Source organism: Rana temporaria, chromosome 5 (assembly GCF_905171775.1).
Source record: "Rana temporaria chromosome 5, aRanTem1.1, whole genome shotgun sequence".
NCBI lineage: Eukaryota > Metazoa > Chordata > Amphibia > Anura > Ranidae > Rana > Rana temporaria.
The window spans coordinates 246,060,183-246,078,324 of record NC_053493.1 but is presented as its reverse complement, the minus strand read 5'-3'; the positions used below and the strand labels follow the sequence as shown (position 1 = coordinate 246,078,324).

The following is an 18,142-nucleotide window of genomic DNA, read 5'->3' as shown; positions in this document are numbered from 1 at the left end:
GGGCCGTAGTTTGGAGACCACTGCTCTAGACTGAACAAGAAAGAAGCAGCACTGTTAGTCAGTAAGGCTCAACTGCATTGCATAATGCTGTCAGTCTAACAATAGAAAAGAGCAGAAGAGCAGAGGGATTTGTTTATTTGTGCAGTGATGCTCCTTTACAGTCCTTGTGCAGTGATGCTCCTTTACTGTTTAGTCAGCAGACTAAGGTGGGTCGGTGATCAATCAGTACAGTTAAACTACAGTGGATAATATTGTGATGTCACCAACCGGGCTATAATGTCTGGGAAGAGTGCCTCAAACAAAAAATGACTGAACAAAATTACTATTCGTTTAAAAAGGTAAAATGTTTACATACACACATTTTAGTTAATGAATGCAAATCTAACACTCATATGTGTATATGTGATCCTAATATATATATATATATATATATATATATATATATATATATAAAATTTGCCTTTGTACTCACTAAGATAATGTGTACAAATAGGGAGATTGTTCTTATGACAATATCACCTAGGAACACCAAGCTATGGTAATGTGGCTATTCCCTTTAAAAAAATTGGATATAAAAATGTGCACACTTAGTAAACCACAATTTAATTATGATTTTCCGAAAGACTCGATTCCCTAAATATGATGCCACGTTTACTCCCTCTGCCGGCAGTATGTACATTATAATTCCTGAATGAACTATACGTGTAATAAAATTAGCTTTATAAGCTGTAAAAGGATGGGTAGTTTTATTATGTGGCTTGTTCAAAGTATTGACCTTGATCTTCTACAATGCTGATATTACTCTGAACAAATATTCAGCCTCAAACTGTTAATAACAAATCAGGAAAATATTGACGGGTATGTCAGAGTTTAAAGTCTACTCATTCTAGTGATAAGCAAATTATAGCTTTTGCTATTGCTTTAAAGCATTTCTGCCCATTCAGTTATACCCTGGCAAATTTACCTGAGAAATGATAGGGAACTTATTGCAAGAGAAGTCCGTAAAGCCCAAATCGTTAAAGCCTGCAGGGATGGAAGGGTTGTTTTGAATAAAAGGCTTCCCTGTAGGATCTCTGGGGAGTAGCTTGTGGATTGCAGCATTGTGGCGCAGTAGACCTCGATGGGTGCGAAATGAAACGCAACAAATGTCACACCTGGAAAGTCAGAGAGAAAATAAAATTGTCATATTATGTCTGAGCTTGGGAGTTAAAGAAGTAATCACATTTTTTTAAAACTTTTTTTAATACAATTAAAACCTTGTACACACACACACACACACACACACACACATTTAAAACAATAAAAAATAAAATAAAAAATTAAGCTAGGTTTCAATAGCCCTTTGACTACAAACGTATGAAATGCTAGTTGCCTGGCTGCAGGGTGGATACAAATCAATGATTTAAAAAACATTTTTTTTTCTATTTAAATCAGGTATTTTTCATTTAAATCATTTTGTTTTTTATCAAATGTATTTTAATGAAATGCCTTTGGAGTAAATCTATTTAAAATATCATTTTCTATTTAATATACATTAATAATTGAGTTTATTCAGCAAGAAATTGAGCTTAGTTATGAAGCATGAGAATGTATATTCTGCAATATTTACATTTTTGGTAAACTCGTTCAATTAATCCAAGCTGGGATAACATGCACTGCATTGATGCATTCACACAATTTCACAATAACTATGAGATAAAACAAAGTTCAGGAATATTCCTAAATCTCATTGTCTAGCAAATCTATGCTGACAGCTCACAGCTTATTATTCTAAATAGGAAACTTTAATTTTGTTTGCAAATATTTAAGATTCTAACTATCAGCAAGAATAAGAACTTACATTAAAAGAGCACCTGTCAATTCAGATCCATCATAGCAGTGCCCGTTAGGCCACTTTCACAAGGGGGGGGCAGTGACGGTAAAGCGTTTTTGACGATGAGGCGTTTTTCAGGCGATATTTTTAGCGCAAAAGCAAGTTGCTTTAAATCAAGCCTTTTTACTAGTGATTTAAATTGACTTGAAAGTGACGGTAAAGCGTTTTTGACGATGAGGCGTTTTTCAAGCGATATTTTTAGTGCAAAAACACCTGTAAAAACGGCTCTGTATGAGAGAGGCCTTAGCGGTCTTTCACTCACCTGCTGCCGCCATGTCCCTCACCTTGTTGCGTCACTGCCGCATCACCAGCCGTCCCATTAAAGTGAATGGGACTGTCGGTGAGTCAACAGCGGGTCAGGAGAGGAGCCACTGTGGGACAGAGATGACAGTTGCTCTTTAAAAAATATGATTGAGCCCTGGTTCACACTGGGTACGATTTGGAACGATTTGAGATGCGATTTGACATGTCAAATCGCATCTCAAATCGGCGGCAATGGCACTGTCCTAATCAGTGCGACGCCGCATCTGCGATTTCAAAAAGTAGTTCCTGTACTACTTTTTGCAATTTCGGGCCGCGATTTACATTAAACTGCGGCCGAAATCGCGGCAAAATCGCAGCCGCGAAATCGCGGTAAAATCGTGCATTTTACCGCGATTTTGAATTCGCAGCAGTGTGAACCTAGGCTTAAAGCAAGTTGCTTTAAATCAAGCCTTTTTACTAGTGATTTAAATTCACTTGAAAGTGACGGTAAAGCGTTTGACGATGAGGCGTTTTCAGGCGATGTTTTTAGCGCAAAAGCAAGTTGCTTTAAATCAAGCCTTTTTACTAGTGATTTAAACGGACTTGATTTAAATCAAATCCACCCTGCCTGGCTGCCTCTGGCCTCAAAGATTAATTGACCAGACCAAGTATCCCCTGAAACCACATATGTTCTAGGGAAGCAATTCAAAATATTGAAGTCAGAAGATCACCAAGTAGGCCAGGCAGCTAACATTTTCAGAAGGAGAGATCTGAAACGGCAGCCCATGACAGGTTTTCTATATTTTCTGAGCCGGATGGAGCAGAGGAATGCTCAGTGAATCTGCAATAAATGCCCCTGGTTTGTACTCCTGTGTACAAAGGAGGAAATACAGAGTTTCATTTTTGATTTCATATTACACATGTGCCTGGAATCTTCTCTATTTTACATGTTATAAAGTAGAATGCAAGGATTACTTTGAAAGACCTTCTTTTTTCTGAGCAACCTGTTAATAACACAGACGGGTGACACAGACGTGTTTCGTCAAAGCTTGTGCTGTCGAGGGTCATGTTCAGTGAACTGCTATTTTCACATGCTTCTATAGTGTGTTATATTCCTTTAATAAGCTAGGCCTCACTGCTATAGTTGGCAGCAAGTCAGGTAGTCGGCCTCTTAGACCACAGGACTATCTATTTTTGGAGTGCATAAACCAGGCCTAACTGAAAAGTAAACAAGTAGTGCTTTTCATAGTATCATAATGTACCACTAAGATCTGCAGGCCAAAATAGCTTACATTGCTTTACACCTGAATAATTAAACGAGAGAGTGAATTTATGCTTACGTAAATTATGCAAATAGCAAAGGATGCTGTACAATCTGGTTTATAATCCAGAGTTAAAGGTGTTTTGCTCTAAATAACTGTTATAATGCGACACCGTTGCTATCAGGAATAAAACTCCTCTCTCTAAAACAGAGGACATAGGACATGATAGACAGGGTTTTTGCTGCGACTAGTACTACTAGTTCTGTTACATGCCTTCTCTATCAACACCAGCCCCATCCCCCAAGACTAAAAGCAGCATCATGATTGGAGTTCTCTTTCCCATAAGGGGTGCTACAAAAGGAAAACAAATCCTTGCCATACCTACAGACTTGTAATAAAAAACCTTTCAACACCTGTTGACGTGTCTTCAAACTCTGAAGGCCAAACTGCAGACCAGCATGGAAAGACATCAGGGAGAAACATTTGGAAACGTCCTTGTCACAAAGACGCTTTACTTCTTGCCAACAATACCCAACAAGTCTCCCTGCATCTTGTCTTTAATCTGCTCTTCAATGATCAGGCAGGTCGCAGCAAATCCATCCCAATGTCTTACAGGCAGCCAAGTGCTCAGCATCTTAGCAAACACATCATCTACTAATCCCTATGCCCTCTTAACCTGCATCTCCCTACCTAAATAAGTAAGAATTGCAAAAATAAGGAAGGTTTATGAACATTATGATGCTGGAAAGAAATAGGATTTGCTCAGATTTAAACTGAATACGTTCAATAGATATTTTACAAGTGTGCTAGCTGACTGCATGATGTCTTGTTTAAGTAATTAGCTGGGTGGTCCCAATGGTCGAAGGCTGGGATGATCCTTTGACACCGTCTGTGACATCAAAGTGTGCCGCTTCCTACAGGGTATCCCAGTGGCTCCAATTCCTCTGGAGTCTGCAGTTTAGTTCAGAGCAATGTGGCAGTGCGACATTGTCCTTGACTCTATAGACTCTTTAATACACTGCATGAGCGAGAAATAAAAATGTATCAAAGTCACGGATACACCCCCTCTTTCTTTGGGGAAAAAAAAAAAAAAATGGAAGTGGAAAGAAAGTATTAGAGGCGCCACTTTTCTCTTTAATACCCAGTTGTGACATTACGCTACTCTTATATCAAGACATCGCTTGTATATCAAAAGTTATTAAAAAAATTAGCTCGTCTTGCAAAACGCTCTCAAACCAAGGTTTTACTGTGTATATATATATATATATATATATATATTATTATACAACCTTTGCAGCTCAAGAACACATTTTCCAGCAATCTAGAGTGGGATAAAAAAAATAATTGTATGCACCTCTACGTCCCATGTTTATATATATATATATATATATATATATATATATATATATATATATATATATATATATAAAAATATAAAACATGGGACTTAGAGGTGCATACAATTCGTTTTTTTATCCCACTCTAGATTGCTGGAAAATGTGTTCTTGGGCTCCATGCACACAGAAGCTGATAAACTGCAGTTTATCAGCGTTTTGGCGTTTTTTTTTTTAAAAGCCCATAAACTGAACTCTATGTTTTTTTGTGTTAATGAGCTTTGGAGTTTATTGGCTTTTTTCTGAACTTTTCTGAACTTTTTTGCATTCAAAGTGCCGTTTTTGGCGGGGGAAAAAAAAACACAAACCGCTGGCGCCAACGGTTTTTTATCCATTGAAAAAAAAAAAAAAAAAAAGCTAAAAAAATGCAAAAAAAAACTTTGAAAGGCTCCCTGCAAAGCTACTGGCGTATTTTATAGCTTTTTTTTAGCTTCTGTGTGCATGGAGCCTTAAGCTGCAAAGGTGAGTTATCATTTGAAATATAGAGCAATTTATTACATAAGGTATGTGTATTGTGGTCCTCCAAAGTAAATCGAAGAAGTTAAAATGAGCTTTGGTTTGCATGTTTCCGAATGAACACAAGGAAAAGCCTTCGTAAACAGTACATAACATGAATAAAACAATAATATTTTTTTTTTTAAATAAAACCATGTAATCATATTAAATGACATCAATATAGATGTGAAACAAAGCCAAAGCTCCAAGAGGGATATGCAAACCTATTTTACATACTTTTCACATGTACACACATGTACATTCTAGATAAGTATATAGAGAAAGGGGAAGGAGGAATCAGGAAAATGACTTTAAGGCTGCATTCACAATGCTTGGTTGCAAAAACGTATTTTTTTGCAATGTTTCTGGTTGCCTGACACCCGTGAAAAAGGGTATGTGACTTAAAATCCACCAAAAAACACAACCGCTGTTTTTTTTTTTCTTTATTCATTTCAATGGGAAGGTGCGTTTTCAGGTGTGTGTGTGTGTGTGTGTGTTTTTTTTAGCGCACCAAACATGCACTGAAAATGCAGCATGCAGGACTTTTAAAAACGCAAATGACTGGTGTAAAGAGTTCCATAGGATTTAATCGTCACGCATTTTTCTTTCGTTTTTTTGAGCAGCAAAAACAGATTTCTTAATGTTTTTTATCTGGCGTTAACTTACATTTTTTTTGGAGGCACCTGTCCTAATTTGCAACATTTTGCACTGGAAATGATCTCTAGTGTGGGTGGTACAGAATGACAAATAACCCCCCCACGACATTTTATTTATCTTTCTAATCCCTATTAGACAGCAAGTTATGCAACAGTGGAATGAAAACATCTGTGGCCTCTAGTGGATTTAGAAGACAATTAATGATCTAATTAACTTTATAGTACAGGCGTATGGTCCCCCGGTGCTACAATTTAACACCCGTTTAGCTCTTCCACAGGGCGACTCTAATACTCTGAAGGGCAGGGTGTTATTTCATTAACACTGTGTACACTACAAAACCTGTAGGAAGCAGGATTCCCAGGGGACACAGGAAAAGCTATACAAGAGGCTTCCTTTGTATGTCAATTATCAAATCACAAGAGATGGGCCATTTACTTCCATTCCCACTTGCCTATTCTACTTTGCTTCCACCTCCTGTGTTTGAATGGGAGACATCTCCTCGGTCTCTGTGAACTGACATCAAACAGCTGCACTGCATTCAGCTGCTAGAAGGCAAAGGCAACAGAAGCCGGGCAGCTCTCTCAGTACTGACACGGCTGGCACTCTGAATTTCCAGCCACAGAGCCAGAAAATGATAGAACACGGCTCGAAATCTCCGCTCCCTCCCACCGCGGGCAGCACGGGGCTCTTCCAGCAACTCTCCGGCGTCATCACATTATCCAACAGGAGGAGAGCCACAACTAAATTGGATAGGTTTTTGGTAACAAACGAGAATGCCTAGCAGTTTTTACCCTTTGCCAAAAGATTTTTTCGTTTCTATCTGAAGCGAGTAAACCTTTACTAAAACTGGTGCACACGGAATCTGATGCACTGTAACCAATCGCCTTCTAGGTTTTAGCCCTCATTCACATTAGTGCGACCTGTAATGCGATTTAACAAATCACATGACAAGTCGCACCCCATTGCCAGCAAATCGCATTGTTCAAAGCGGTGAGAAGCTGACTTTGTGGTGCCATGGATTTAAAAAAAGTAGTCTTGGCGATTTCGGGTGCGACTTGCATAGACATCTGTGCATGAAGCCGCACATCTTCCAAGTCACACTGACACGCGGCTTCGAAATTTTGTACAATTTCAGAATACGTTGAAGATTTCAAAGGCAGTCAATGTAAATGAGGGCTTATTATCAAAGCATAAATTGAACAAGCTGAAGATAGAAGCTGATTGGTTACAATGCACGGTTGCACAGGGTTCTGGGCCAGTTTTAGGGCCAATTCATACTGCCCCTCTGTGAAATCGCAGAGCAGCCAATTTGCCGCTCTGGCCCTCTGTGTTGCTGCATCACTAGGGGGCAGTGCGATGCATAATTAATCGCAATTGTTTCCTATGTGTTCCTGCATTGACAGACATTTTAAAATGCGGTAAATAGCCTGTCACTGCATATAGTGTGACGGCCCTTTGTAAATCATCCCCATTGAGTTCATTCTGCAAGTCTGCCTAAAAGTAATCAAGCTTTTCACGTCTTTTTACACCCCACTAATGGCTATCTGTATATCCCAGCCTGCACGATAAAACAAATCCGTAATGTAGGGCTAGCTCTTTGTGCTTATTTTCAACTTTATGCTTCATAGAAGTCAAAGCACTGCATGAGGGAGCACTGTGGTGACACGAGAAGCAAAGAGTCGTACTGAATAAAGATAAACGCACCACAACCCACCTCAATGCAGCGTTGTGGTGTGAACAGGGCATATAAAAAACGGTCTAGCTGCCCTTGCTTGTGCCTGCATTGATCTGTGCAGCTAAACGTGTGAATGGGCCCTAGGGGTGAAATAGGGATTATGGCTAAACAAGATTACTATGGACAAGAATGAAGCTTTTCATACATCAGCTGTACAGAATATATTGATTTTAATGTGCATACTAAGACTTGGGCTGAGAAAAAAATCAGTAAAGCACAACCACTGTGCATCACTACTAACAGGGAAGCATTCTGCAAATGAAAATTAGACCTGTGTGTAGACAGAATTACCAACTATAAAACAGAATCAAAACATGAGCAGATATTTAGAAGATTACCGTATCTACATTAGCATAGGTGTGTGCAGCCTATTGCATTAGGGTGTGCACCCCAAAGTTCAAACACACATGCACAGTAGAGCAGTGGATGGTGTTAGGGATGAGATTGGTGTCAGTATTTTTTTTTTATTTTATAATTTATTAAAAAAAAAAAAAGAAAAGAAAATATTTTTGTCATAAAACAAATTATGAACAAAGTTAAAAAAAAAAAAAATATTTATATATATATATATATATATATATATATATATATATATATATATATATATATATATATATATATATATATATATATATATATATATATATATATATATATATATATCTCACACACACACATATATATTACAATGTGTTAGGAGCCCCATTGAGGGGCATTGGTGAAATAGCAGAGAAAGGAACTGAGGACAAAGATTTCCCAGTCCCTTTCTCTGTAGCCTCAGCTGCCATGGGGGTTAAGCAGGGGGAATCTGCATTGCACAGGGTGATTGGGGTGTACCCAGGCACCCCTGGCACACACCTATGTACATTAGGCTGACACCACAGCAATTTTGTTTAAAAAAAAAAAAATACTGGAGAATCCCTGCAAGTAAACTCCTAATTCTCATGGCATCTGAAAAGACTCTTCTATGGCTATCAGTCATCACCGTGTCTGCATGGAAAAAAGCTCTGACATGTCTCTTACTACTGAACACCTTAATCCTAAAGAGAGTGAAATGAATATCTGAACAATTGTGTACAAATAGGCATTGCCACTTCATGTGAAAGCTTCTTCTGTGGTCTTCCAGTATAAAAATACATATGCAAGTACGTTCATCAAAAACATGCATGCACACATAGCTCCCTCTACTCCCAAATCTGAAACCATATCATTAGGGCTTCCTATTTTAAGGCTGCTGGTTATAGATTGGGCAGATTGCCACTCACATTCCAGACGCAGTGTTGCCGTTTTGGTCTGACCCATGCTGAGGGATCTAATAAGACTCCAACACGGACCACGCATCCCAAGCGCATACACATAAGGCAAGGTGTGGGATACAAATCCAACGTTCACTGCAAGGGAGTAATGAGTAAACTCAAAAGGAAAAGGGCAAAAAGTGCTATTTTCTTTTTTCAGTATGTTCCTTGAACAGAACTGTCAAAAATGTTAGAATACACTACAACTATTGTTTAGTAAAGAAAATTGACTGCGAGTAGCAGGCAAAAAAAAAAAAAAGAAGACTACAAGGAGACTAGTGGTCTACACGCTACACTCCAGGATCGCGTTACATTTGCAGGGATTATAGTTATACAAATAGAATGACTGAGGGTGGAGAAAAACTTAACAACCAATCAGAAAAGAGTCCATGGAAAACCAAAATAATATTTCTGGAGTCCCAGTGTCTGCAGCAAGGTTTTCACTGTCGGGGACAAGTCAAGTTAGAGCGGTGCCTAAGACTTTAAACTTGAAATCCTGCCATCTGTGGGCAACTGCCTGAATTTCAGATCCGGGTGTTCCCAATTTATTACCTGGAGAGACTTAAGGCCAGTATTACCCCGATCAGTAACAAAAAATAAATAATGCAAGCAGATGATGACTGTACGATCTACTTATGCTGTTTACTATGGATAGAATACAGAAGACTTGGGGTTTACCATCACCATCAGCACCATCTGTCCTTATCTGTAACATACTATAAGCAACCATATTATAGATCTCACAGCAACATAAAGTTAAATAGTAAATATATCTCATGTATGAATAAATTATCTATCACATTCATTCACCAGTAAATTATAATACATTTACACCTCTGCATTTTGCCAAGGAGCATTAAAGCAAATCCTGCCATCTGCATCTCACCTTCAGTTTCCAGCAAAACAAATCCACCATTAGGATGAATGGCAATGCATGTAAAACACTGGCCTATAATTATACTGCAGGTGTATTGCCATGTAGAATGGGAAAACCAGAGAAGTGGACATTCACCAGCCAAACAATAAATGCAAACTAGACTAGCTGACAAACAGAAGGATTGTGCAATAATGCCAGAGATAATTTCAATCAACATTGAAGGATAACGTCTATTGTAAAGTAGAACATACAAACTTGACTACGCAAACTCCCTCTACATAAGACTACCTAAATATCAGATTTTGCGCCTACAAGTTGTCCAGAACACGGCAGTCAGACTGGTAATGGGGAAAAAACCCTGGGAATCCATCACCAATTCCCTGAGGACCCTTCATTGGCTAACCATAAAGGATCGGGTCACATTCAAGACTATCTGTCTCACCCACAAATGCACACAAGGAAATGCTCCTCAATACTTGTGCGAGAAAATAAAACACTACACCCCCAATCGCATTCTCTGATCAACCAACCAACGACATCCCCATGTCCCGCTACAAATCGAAGGGAGAACGAAGATTTGCAGTTCAAGGACCACGGCTATGGAAAGCTCTACCCACAAATGTATACAGGAGAACGCTCCCCAATACTTAAGCGAGAAAATAAAACCCTACGTCACCAAGCGCGTGCTCCGGTCAACCAACCAAAACCTTCTCCAAATTCCTAAATCCCGCTACAAATCGAAGGGAGAACGCAGATTTTCGGTCCAAGGACCACAACTCTGGAATGCTCTACCCACTACCATCCGCTTGGAGGAAAACCATCAGGCCTTTAGGAAAAAACTAAAGACCCACCTCTTCTGAAGGACCGGTACAACTCTGGATGTCAATCGCCTTGAGGCGATTAAGTTCGCATTTGTTGCGGTATACAAGTTACTCACTCACTCTACCAACAAACATCCGCATGGAAGAAAACCATCGGGCCTTCAGGAAAAAACTTAAGACCCACCTCTTCTGAAGGATCAGGATGACACTGGATGGAAATAAGCGCCTTAAGGAGATTTAGTTCACATTTGCAGCGCTATACAAGTTATTCACTCACTCATTATTAGGGATGATCTTTAACGTGTGCTGGACCTAGTTCGAACTCACGTGAGCAAGCCTGTTGGATGCTGTCATTTGTACTGGGCCAATCTTCTGTGGCCCAGGCATTCCCCGCCTTGTTGACGTACGAATACATGCTCCTTGTATGTGTGCAGCTGCAGGGCAAACAATGCCCTGGCACAAATGACTGGTCCAGTACAGGTGACAGTTTCTTGGCTGGCTCGCTCTAATGAGTTCAAACTGATATCCGAGCATGCCCGTGCTCATCCCTAGACATTTTTCATATACTGATAAAACCATTATATCACATTTTACTACTAAGGCTGAACAGTTTGTATTCTATTATTTTCCTTTAATGTTTCAGAAACTAGTGCTAACTCTACCCTGTAAGCTACTGCCACTGTGCTGCAAAAACAACATAAGGAGACACAACATAAGGAGACATAACCAGCATTAACATTCTACACCCTTTATGTTAAAACGACAGGTCCACTTTAATTGCATATTTCCAGCTAATATCAGACATTAAACAGCATTATGAATAATGAACTGCTGAATGCAGACCCACTTGAAAGACAACTTACTTTAAAGAAGCTTCTGGATGTATCTCCATGTGAGTGTCCAGAGAGGATTTGCATGGAAATTCTTTACTGCATATTGGGCAGGGAATGAGATCTTCTGCCTTTTTCGGTGGTTCAATTTGCTGAACTTCTTCAACCACCTTTAGAAAAAAAAACAAAAAGGGGTATTAGCCAAACTGCCCTATGCCCACACCCTGTACAGAAATATATTTTTAAATAAAAGGTGCGAGTTACTGGCAGCAAAACGGACCCGATTCACACATTCAATGTGGATGGGGGAATTGTTTCAACTTAGTCATTGTATTCTGTTGGTGGGGAGACTCTCCTGCCGTCAGAATGTGGCCAAATTCCATGCAGCGCTGATCGATTGGAAATATACCAACAGGGCAGTTGAACAGAAGCCAATAAGTAGGTCAACTTTTGTTCAACCACAATGGCCACACATGGATTGAAATTCATCTGGTAATCAACCATTTATGGTCAGCTTAAGACTAACCATGCACGAGGTCTGAACAAGTGAAATCTAATATATTTTTCCATCCATACTAAACAGTGTGGATGGAGGTATATCCCCTGCTGGCTAAGGTATTTTGACAATGAGCACCTGCACCTGTCAGAATACCCAAACATGTGAGTGCATCCAAATAGATGCACTCACTGTTTCACCGACAATTTTCCACCTGGCTCCTAATTTTCTTCTTTTTTTTTTTTTATAATTGACCAAAGAATGTTACATGTAACAGTCAAAGAAACCAAAGTTCACAGTATGTCAATTGAGTATCATTTAGGCTCTTTAAAGTCAGAAAACAGGCCCAACGCTGCACAGAATATTTGGACTTCGTAATGACATATGCAGGGATATTGCTCAGTGCATCACGCTGGGGCAACTATCGAAAATTCCTATACATGGTTGAGACAGCTATGCTTAAAAGACAAAGGACAGTGAGACATACTGATCATAAAACAAATGGTAGCAGGGAGTAACTTGGTTTGGGATTTTCCAGTAAACTTAGCGGGAAGTAAGACCTCCCTTGGGCCTAGTGCGCCCGGGGATGGGGCAATATAAAAACAAAAGATGCCTAAAGATACACACCGTATCTGTAAGGTATTTCCCACCCCTGAATCTCAAAGAGGGGAAAGGTGAGAGGGAGGGAGGAGAAAGGTGAGAAGGAGGGAGGGAAAACAGGGGGGGGGGAATCGGGAGTGAACGTCCCCAGAACAGAGAAGTACTGAGTAAAGGAAAAGGGAAGGAGAAAGAGAGCAGAAAGGGCCTCTCGCCCAGAGGTTAGGCTGGATCCGGGAAGCTTAGCTTGATTGAGCCTGGCTCCTAATTTTCAAGCCAGGTGGTGCCAACTTGGCCACCCAAGACCTGAATTTCAGCTAATAAAAAATAAAGAAATGGCAAAGTGATTGTGTTTGGCAACAATTTTTGGAATTCAGAGAGGTCCTAAGGAGTAAAACAATGTTACCTCACAATTGTATTACTTTAAATGGAACATAAACAAATCAAACTTGGCTGGGGGTTTAGCACCACACGTCTAAATCAATGCTTATACATTCATAAATGTTACCAAACATTTTGAAAATCTCCTATGTACTTCTCTGATAAACAGGGAACCTGGCAGGGCATTAACCACCTTGCATGGTGACTATATAGGTTTTCAATTTATGATCTATTTAATTTCTGTCCATTCTGTCCAAAGAGGAATAATCAATCTATAGTGCACAGCCCAATTAAATGATATGCCACACACAGGAAAGTGGATTTCAATCGATAGTTGGAAGATACAATCGTATTTGTAAGTTATTGATCCTCTCTCTGTTTCAACCATGCAAACTAATAATCGGATCAAATTCATGACCTAAGCATCTCAGTGCTGCCAATTAATGCAAAACAAATGAGAAGTTATGGCCATTCAGTTGTTAGCCGATTCAACCAAATCACACATCGATCAGAAAAAAAATATGAGGGTGTATGGCCACCATGTGACCTTAGAGCTCCTGGACCCAAACCACCCTGTGGTAAAAAAGACAGAATTTGCGAAAGAATTAGAAGAACAAAATATGGAAAGGTTTTGTACATTTTGTTGCCAAGAATAAGCAATCCAAATGTCAAAATATTCACATAGGTACTGGCATCTAAAGATCCACATTATAAGCACTCGATTTAGAAACTAGTCACCTTTTTTGCTGGAGGCGTGTCCTCCTTCTCAATTTCCTCCTCAGGATTTGATTTTCTTTTGGATGTCATTCGCCTCCTTTTTTGAGGGGATTGTGGGCTTGTAGTTACTGCAGCATTTGGGTCTTTTTCATGAATCTTCATGTGTCTAAAAGGGCATCACAGAGAATATTTAATTAAATCTAAATACGGTAAGTTAAAAAACATTTTTGGGTGCATTATATTTGATACAGCATTTAATCACTATACAACGTAAACTGTAACATGCCATTTTCTTTAACAAATGCTCACACTACTAAATTAACTATTTGGGGCCCTCCAAGGATGATTCACTCATAAGGGAATGTCATAGTGATTTGCTTAATATGGCCATGCTGCATTAATAATGGAAAAATCAAGACCTATACATCTTCATTGCATGATGACTTAAATCTGTACACAAGCCTTCAAGATGCGGGTAACTCTTATTAAGAGAATAAAATGGTTAAAACAAGACACTGGTTTCAGCCCCCAAACAGAAAAGCTGGCCATGTTTCCAGAGATTTGAGTAAGAAAGGGAAGTGAGCAGGCAGTGTGCCTTGTGAACAGAAAGCAGACATTTCCAGTCAGATATCTTCCCAGCAAGTCTCCTTATTTGGCATTGCTCTGGTTTTAGCTCTGCACTCGCCAAATCCCAGCCACTCCATACACATAATACCGTTATGGAGATGAGGGCAACTAGGCCAAAGGGCTCAGGGGAAAACAGTAGCTGGGATTGTAGGGACTATAGTTGATCCATGTCATTCCACACCAAATAAAAGATCTGGTTTTAAGTCTCACAAACCAAATCTGCCATAGGTCTGGTTAGCAAAATATTACACCGATTAATAAAACAAGTAGGCCCCCGTTCACACCTTTGCTTTAGAATGCTTTAAAATGCAGGTGTCAGAGGCAAAGTTATTCTATTATACAGGATTTATATAGCGCCAACAGTTTGCGCAGCGCTTTTCAACACGAGGGCAGACAGTACAGTTACAATACAATTTAATACAGGCGGAATCAGAGGGCACTTTCACACTGGTCTGCTTAAAAACTGGCAGTAAAGCGCTAAGGGCCCTCTCATTCAGGTCCGCCTGTCAGTTTTTTTATTCGGACCTGAACGGGCGCTCTGTGCACCTCTATGGAGCCACGGATGTCAGCGGTGACATGCCCGCTGACATCCGACCCGCCAAAGTGTGACGGAGGAAAACCCTACTTTTCCCATCTGTCTGGCAGATCAGATCGGATGACAACAGACTCTACGGTCCGTCGTCATCCAATCCCCCGTAGAGGAGAGCGGCGCTCTGACAGGTCGGTCCCTGCACAGTGTGCAGGGACTAACCTGTCACCTGCCTGCTCAGCGGGGATTGACGGATCGATCCCCGCTGAACAAAGAGGAGCCCACAGATGGACAGCCCAGTGAAAGGGCCCTTATGCGTTAATGGCGGTTTTTAAAAGGACATGCAAAAACTGCAATGCAATGCCCATTCATTTCAATGGGGAGAACCATTTTTGGTGCATTTTTTTTAGTTCCCCAAACATGCTCCAAAGATGCTGCAAGCAGGATTTTTTTTCACCACAACAGAAGCACACCGCCCCAGTGTGAAAACATTCATTGATTTTAAAGGAAAGCATTTTTCCTGAGCTTTTCAGGCGCTTCTTTTAACGCAAAAGTGCTTGAAAAGCTCATAAAGCTGTATAGAACCTGTACATACTTGCACAAATGTGTACAGAATTCTTTTATGCACATTTGTGTGCACGTGTGTTAAATACTAATCACATTTTTTACATGTTTTTTTAACTGATCTATACGCAGGTCCATTAAAAACAATAGGCTGCATTTAAATAACTAAAGAAAAATGTCTGAATGCCTAAAAACTTTAAGTTTTTAGGGGTTTCATGTGCAAGATGCCTAAAAATGCACATTCTAACCTGCATAGTAAAAGCCCATGTTATTTTAAGTGCCAAAGTGTAACTGGGCCCTTAGGGTGAACTAACAAGCCTTCTAAATTTGCTAACAGATGCCAGAATTCTCCCCATCGTAAGGCAAAAGGGGGATTTCTAAAATGGACAATGGTACTTTAATTTGCAAACTGTGAACATGTACTAACCCAAACTAATGAGCATTTAACTGTAACAGTATACAAATATTTTCTCTTTTTCATTTTTCGATTTGGAAAAAGGAATCTAGTAATAGCAATAAACATACAGGGTAAGTCACTGATTTTAAGAATCTCGGCGTGGATGAAAAGCAGCGAGTACAGTCATGCTCCCCCCTTGGGCAACGGTGGGATTGCAAAACCCTGTAATGAGTGATCAGCCTCAGACAGGCCCGAGTGTCAGGCATCTAAAGGATTCCAGGCAGGCAGTAGAAAAACGGTACACTGCAGTTTGTGAGTCAAGGCAATCAAATAACAAAGCTGAATCAGCCTCCCACTCACTGCATCCAAGCATGAGAATGTATAATAACGTGTACAAATCCCTGCAGGGTGGAACCATACCCTTCTTCACCTGTATAGCAGTGTGATCTCTAGGGTCTGTTCACAGATTCCTAAGGTTCACCGATTGTTACCACTGCAGACAAACCATACAAACACCAGTACAATGAAGTCATGGGAGGCGGATCACACATTTATTAAAAATTGACATGCTCACATATAACTACCAATCAAGGGCCAAGAGTACTTCATAGTGTACCACAGCAGGTCTTCTCCTCCCTCTACGAAATGTGGAGCAAATTGTTTTCTACGTGCCCTGTTCCCACCATACATCTACGCTGGTGTGCAAAAAAACGCAGCTCAATGGCCATGGTGCGAGCAAGGCCTTCAGGCACTGGTACGACACGACAGTCATACAACTTTCATCCTACTTTGCGCTGCAAAATCAGTCCTACATTGGTCAGAAATCCATCCGACTTTCATATGCAGGATACTACTTTGATCTGACTTTGTGATAATCTGACTTGTTCTTTGACCAATCAAAACAATCCCGGTGTGAGATAAATTCCTTTTACTACTGCTGTAATCACAATGTCGGATGCCACAAGTCGGAAGGTTAGGACAAGGATCCTACTTTGATCCGACTTCAATGAAATTCAATGGGCTGAAGTAGGATCAAAGTCGGACCAAAGTAGTGCAGGAACTTTTTTCAAAGTCGGACCAGTTCAGACGGCTCTCATAGGGAAACCTTGATTTTCATACGTCATGCGAAATTAGCTCCTAATGTCGGAGCGTTTGTCGTACCAGTGTGAACCCAGCCTAAAGTTAGCGTGTGAGTAAGGCCTTACTGGAAAATGAAAAGAGAATTCTGTTTGGTTAGCATGGACCGCTCATTCAGTTTTGATGGATCACTCCCCTCAAAGAACACCTTTCCTTAGACAAATATGGGGAAGGACCTCATTCTGAGAATGTCCAGCTGCCTGGCTATTATACTGACCCACTGACCCTGAGCAAGGAAAAAAAATGATTTGGGATGCTTTGCAGAGTGATTTTTTTGCCACATTCACTAAGCCAAGGGAAAATTTCCTTGCAAACTGAACAACCTATTTGCCTTTAGCAAATCAATCCCAAGGTATTGAAGCTAGTATGTCAAAAGATCACAGAAAAGCAATTTGAATTTGCATAGCAAGAAGACAGCCATGACGGTTTCTATATCTGTATCTGGAAAGGTCTTCTTTACATGTTCAGCCAGGAGGTGGTAAATCCAGAAGGTTGAGCCAGGGTTTTACTGGCCCCCGACCTGAACACAGACATGTAACCACTCAGGGATGTACACGTCACAACCAAAATTACGCAGCATGTTGCATTCGGCAGGCATTACTGCTGACGGACACAACTCATGCCAATTGTACTGCGCCACAACCTCCTTGCAGTTGACGCAATTGTGGCATTTACAGGGTTTAAATCAGGCAGTGAGAATGCCTTCTCATTGTCTGTCAAGAAACTCTAAATTGTTATCCACTACAAATTGCTTTTCAGAGCAAGCAAATCTTTAAGCACACCCTTTATAATATATGATTATAAACACCCTTTGAATAAACTGTTACACTGCTGGTTTAGTTATGTCAGTAGCAGGAATGAACTCACGAGTAAACAAAAGCACCTAGTAATCAAAAACCCAAACAAGCCTGCTAAGATACTAAGCCAATAGATCTGCTGGAAAGAAACAAGGAAAATACATATCTGCGCAGTGAAAGATTGCAGAAGAGCTTGCCAATGAAGCCATTAAAAATAGTGCATGTCTCCACATGTACTGTAGTAGAGGATGGATGAGACCTGCTCTGATACCCAAGCACACACACAACGATGCTCCTCTAAATACATCAATACAAAAAAAAAAAAAAAAAAATCTCTCTAGTTGAAGAGACGCAGAGGGGGAGTGAAATAGGATACTGCTCTGTTTGCGAGTTCCAGCCTGCTCAGTAAAACAGGTCA

The 18,142-nt window shown here is 40.1% G+C and overlaps 1 protein-coding gene across 3 annotated transcripts in view; it reads right to left on the bottom strand.

The window, feature by feature from the left end:
* Nucleotides 1-18,142, bottom strand: part of RREB1 (ras responsive element binding protein 1) — a 133,971-nt gene that overhangs the window by 16,524 nt on the left and 99,305 nt on the right. For all 3 annotated transcript variants that reach the window (XM_040353672.1, XM_040353674.1, XM_040353673.1), the window contains 3 exons: nucleotides 13,695-13,839; nucleotides 11,516-11,652; nucleotides 965-1,154 (listed from right to left, as the gene is read on the bottom strand). In XM_040353672.1, coding sequence (XP_040209606.1) covers nucleotides 965-1,154; nucleotides 11,516-11,652; nucleotides 13,695-13,839 — 472 coding nt within the window. The remainder of the gene's footprint in view (nucleotides 1-964; nucleotides 1,155-11,515; nucleotides 11,653-13,694; nucleotides 13,840-18,142) is intronic.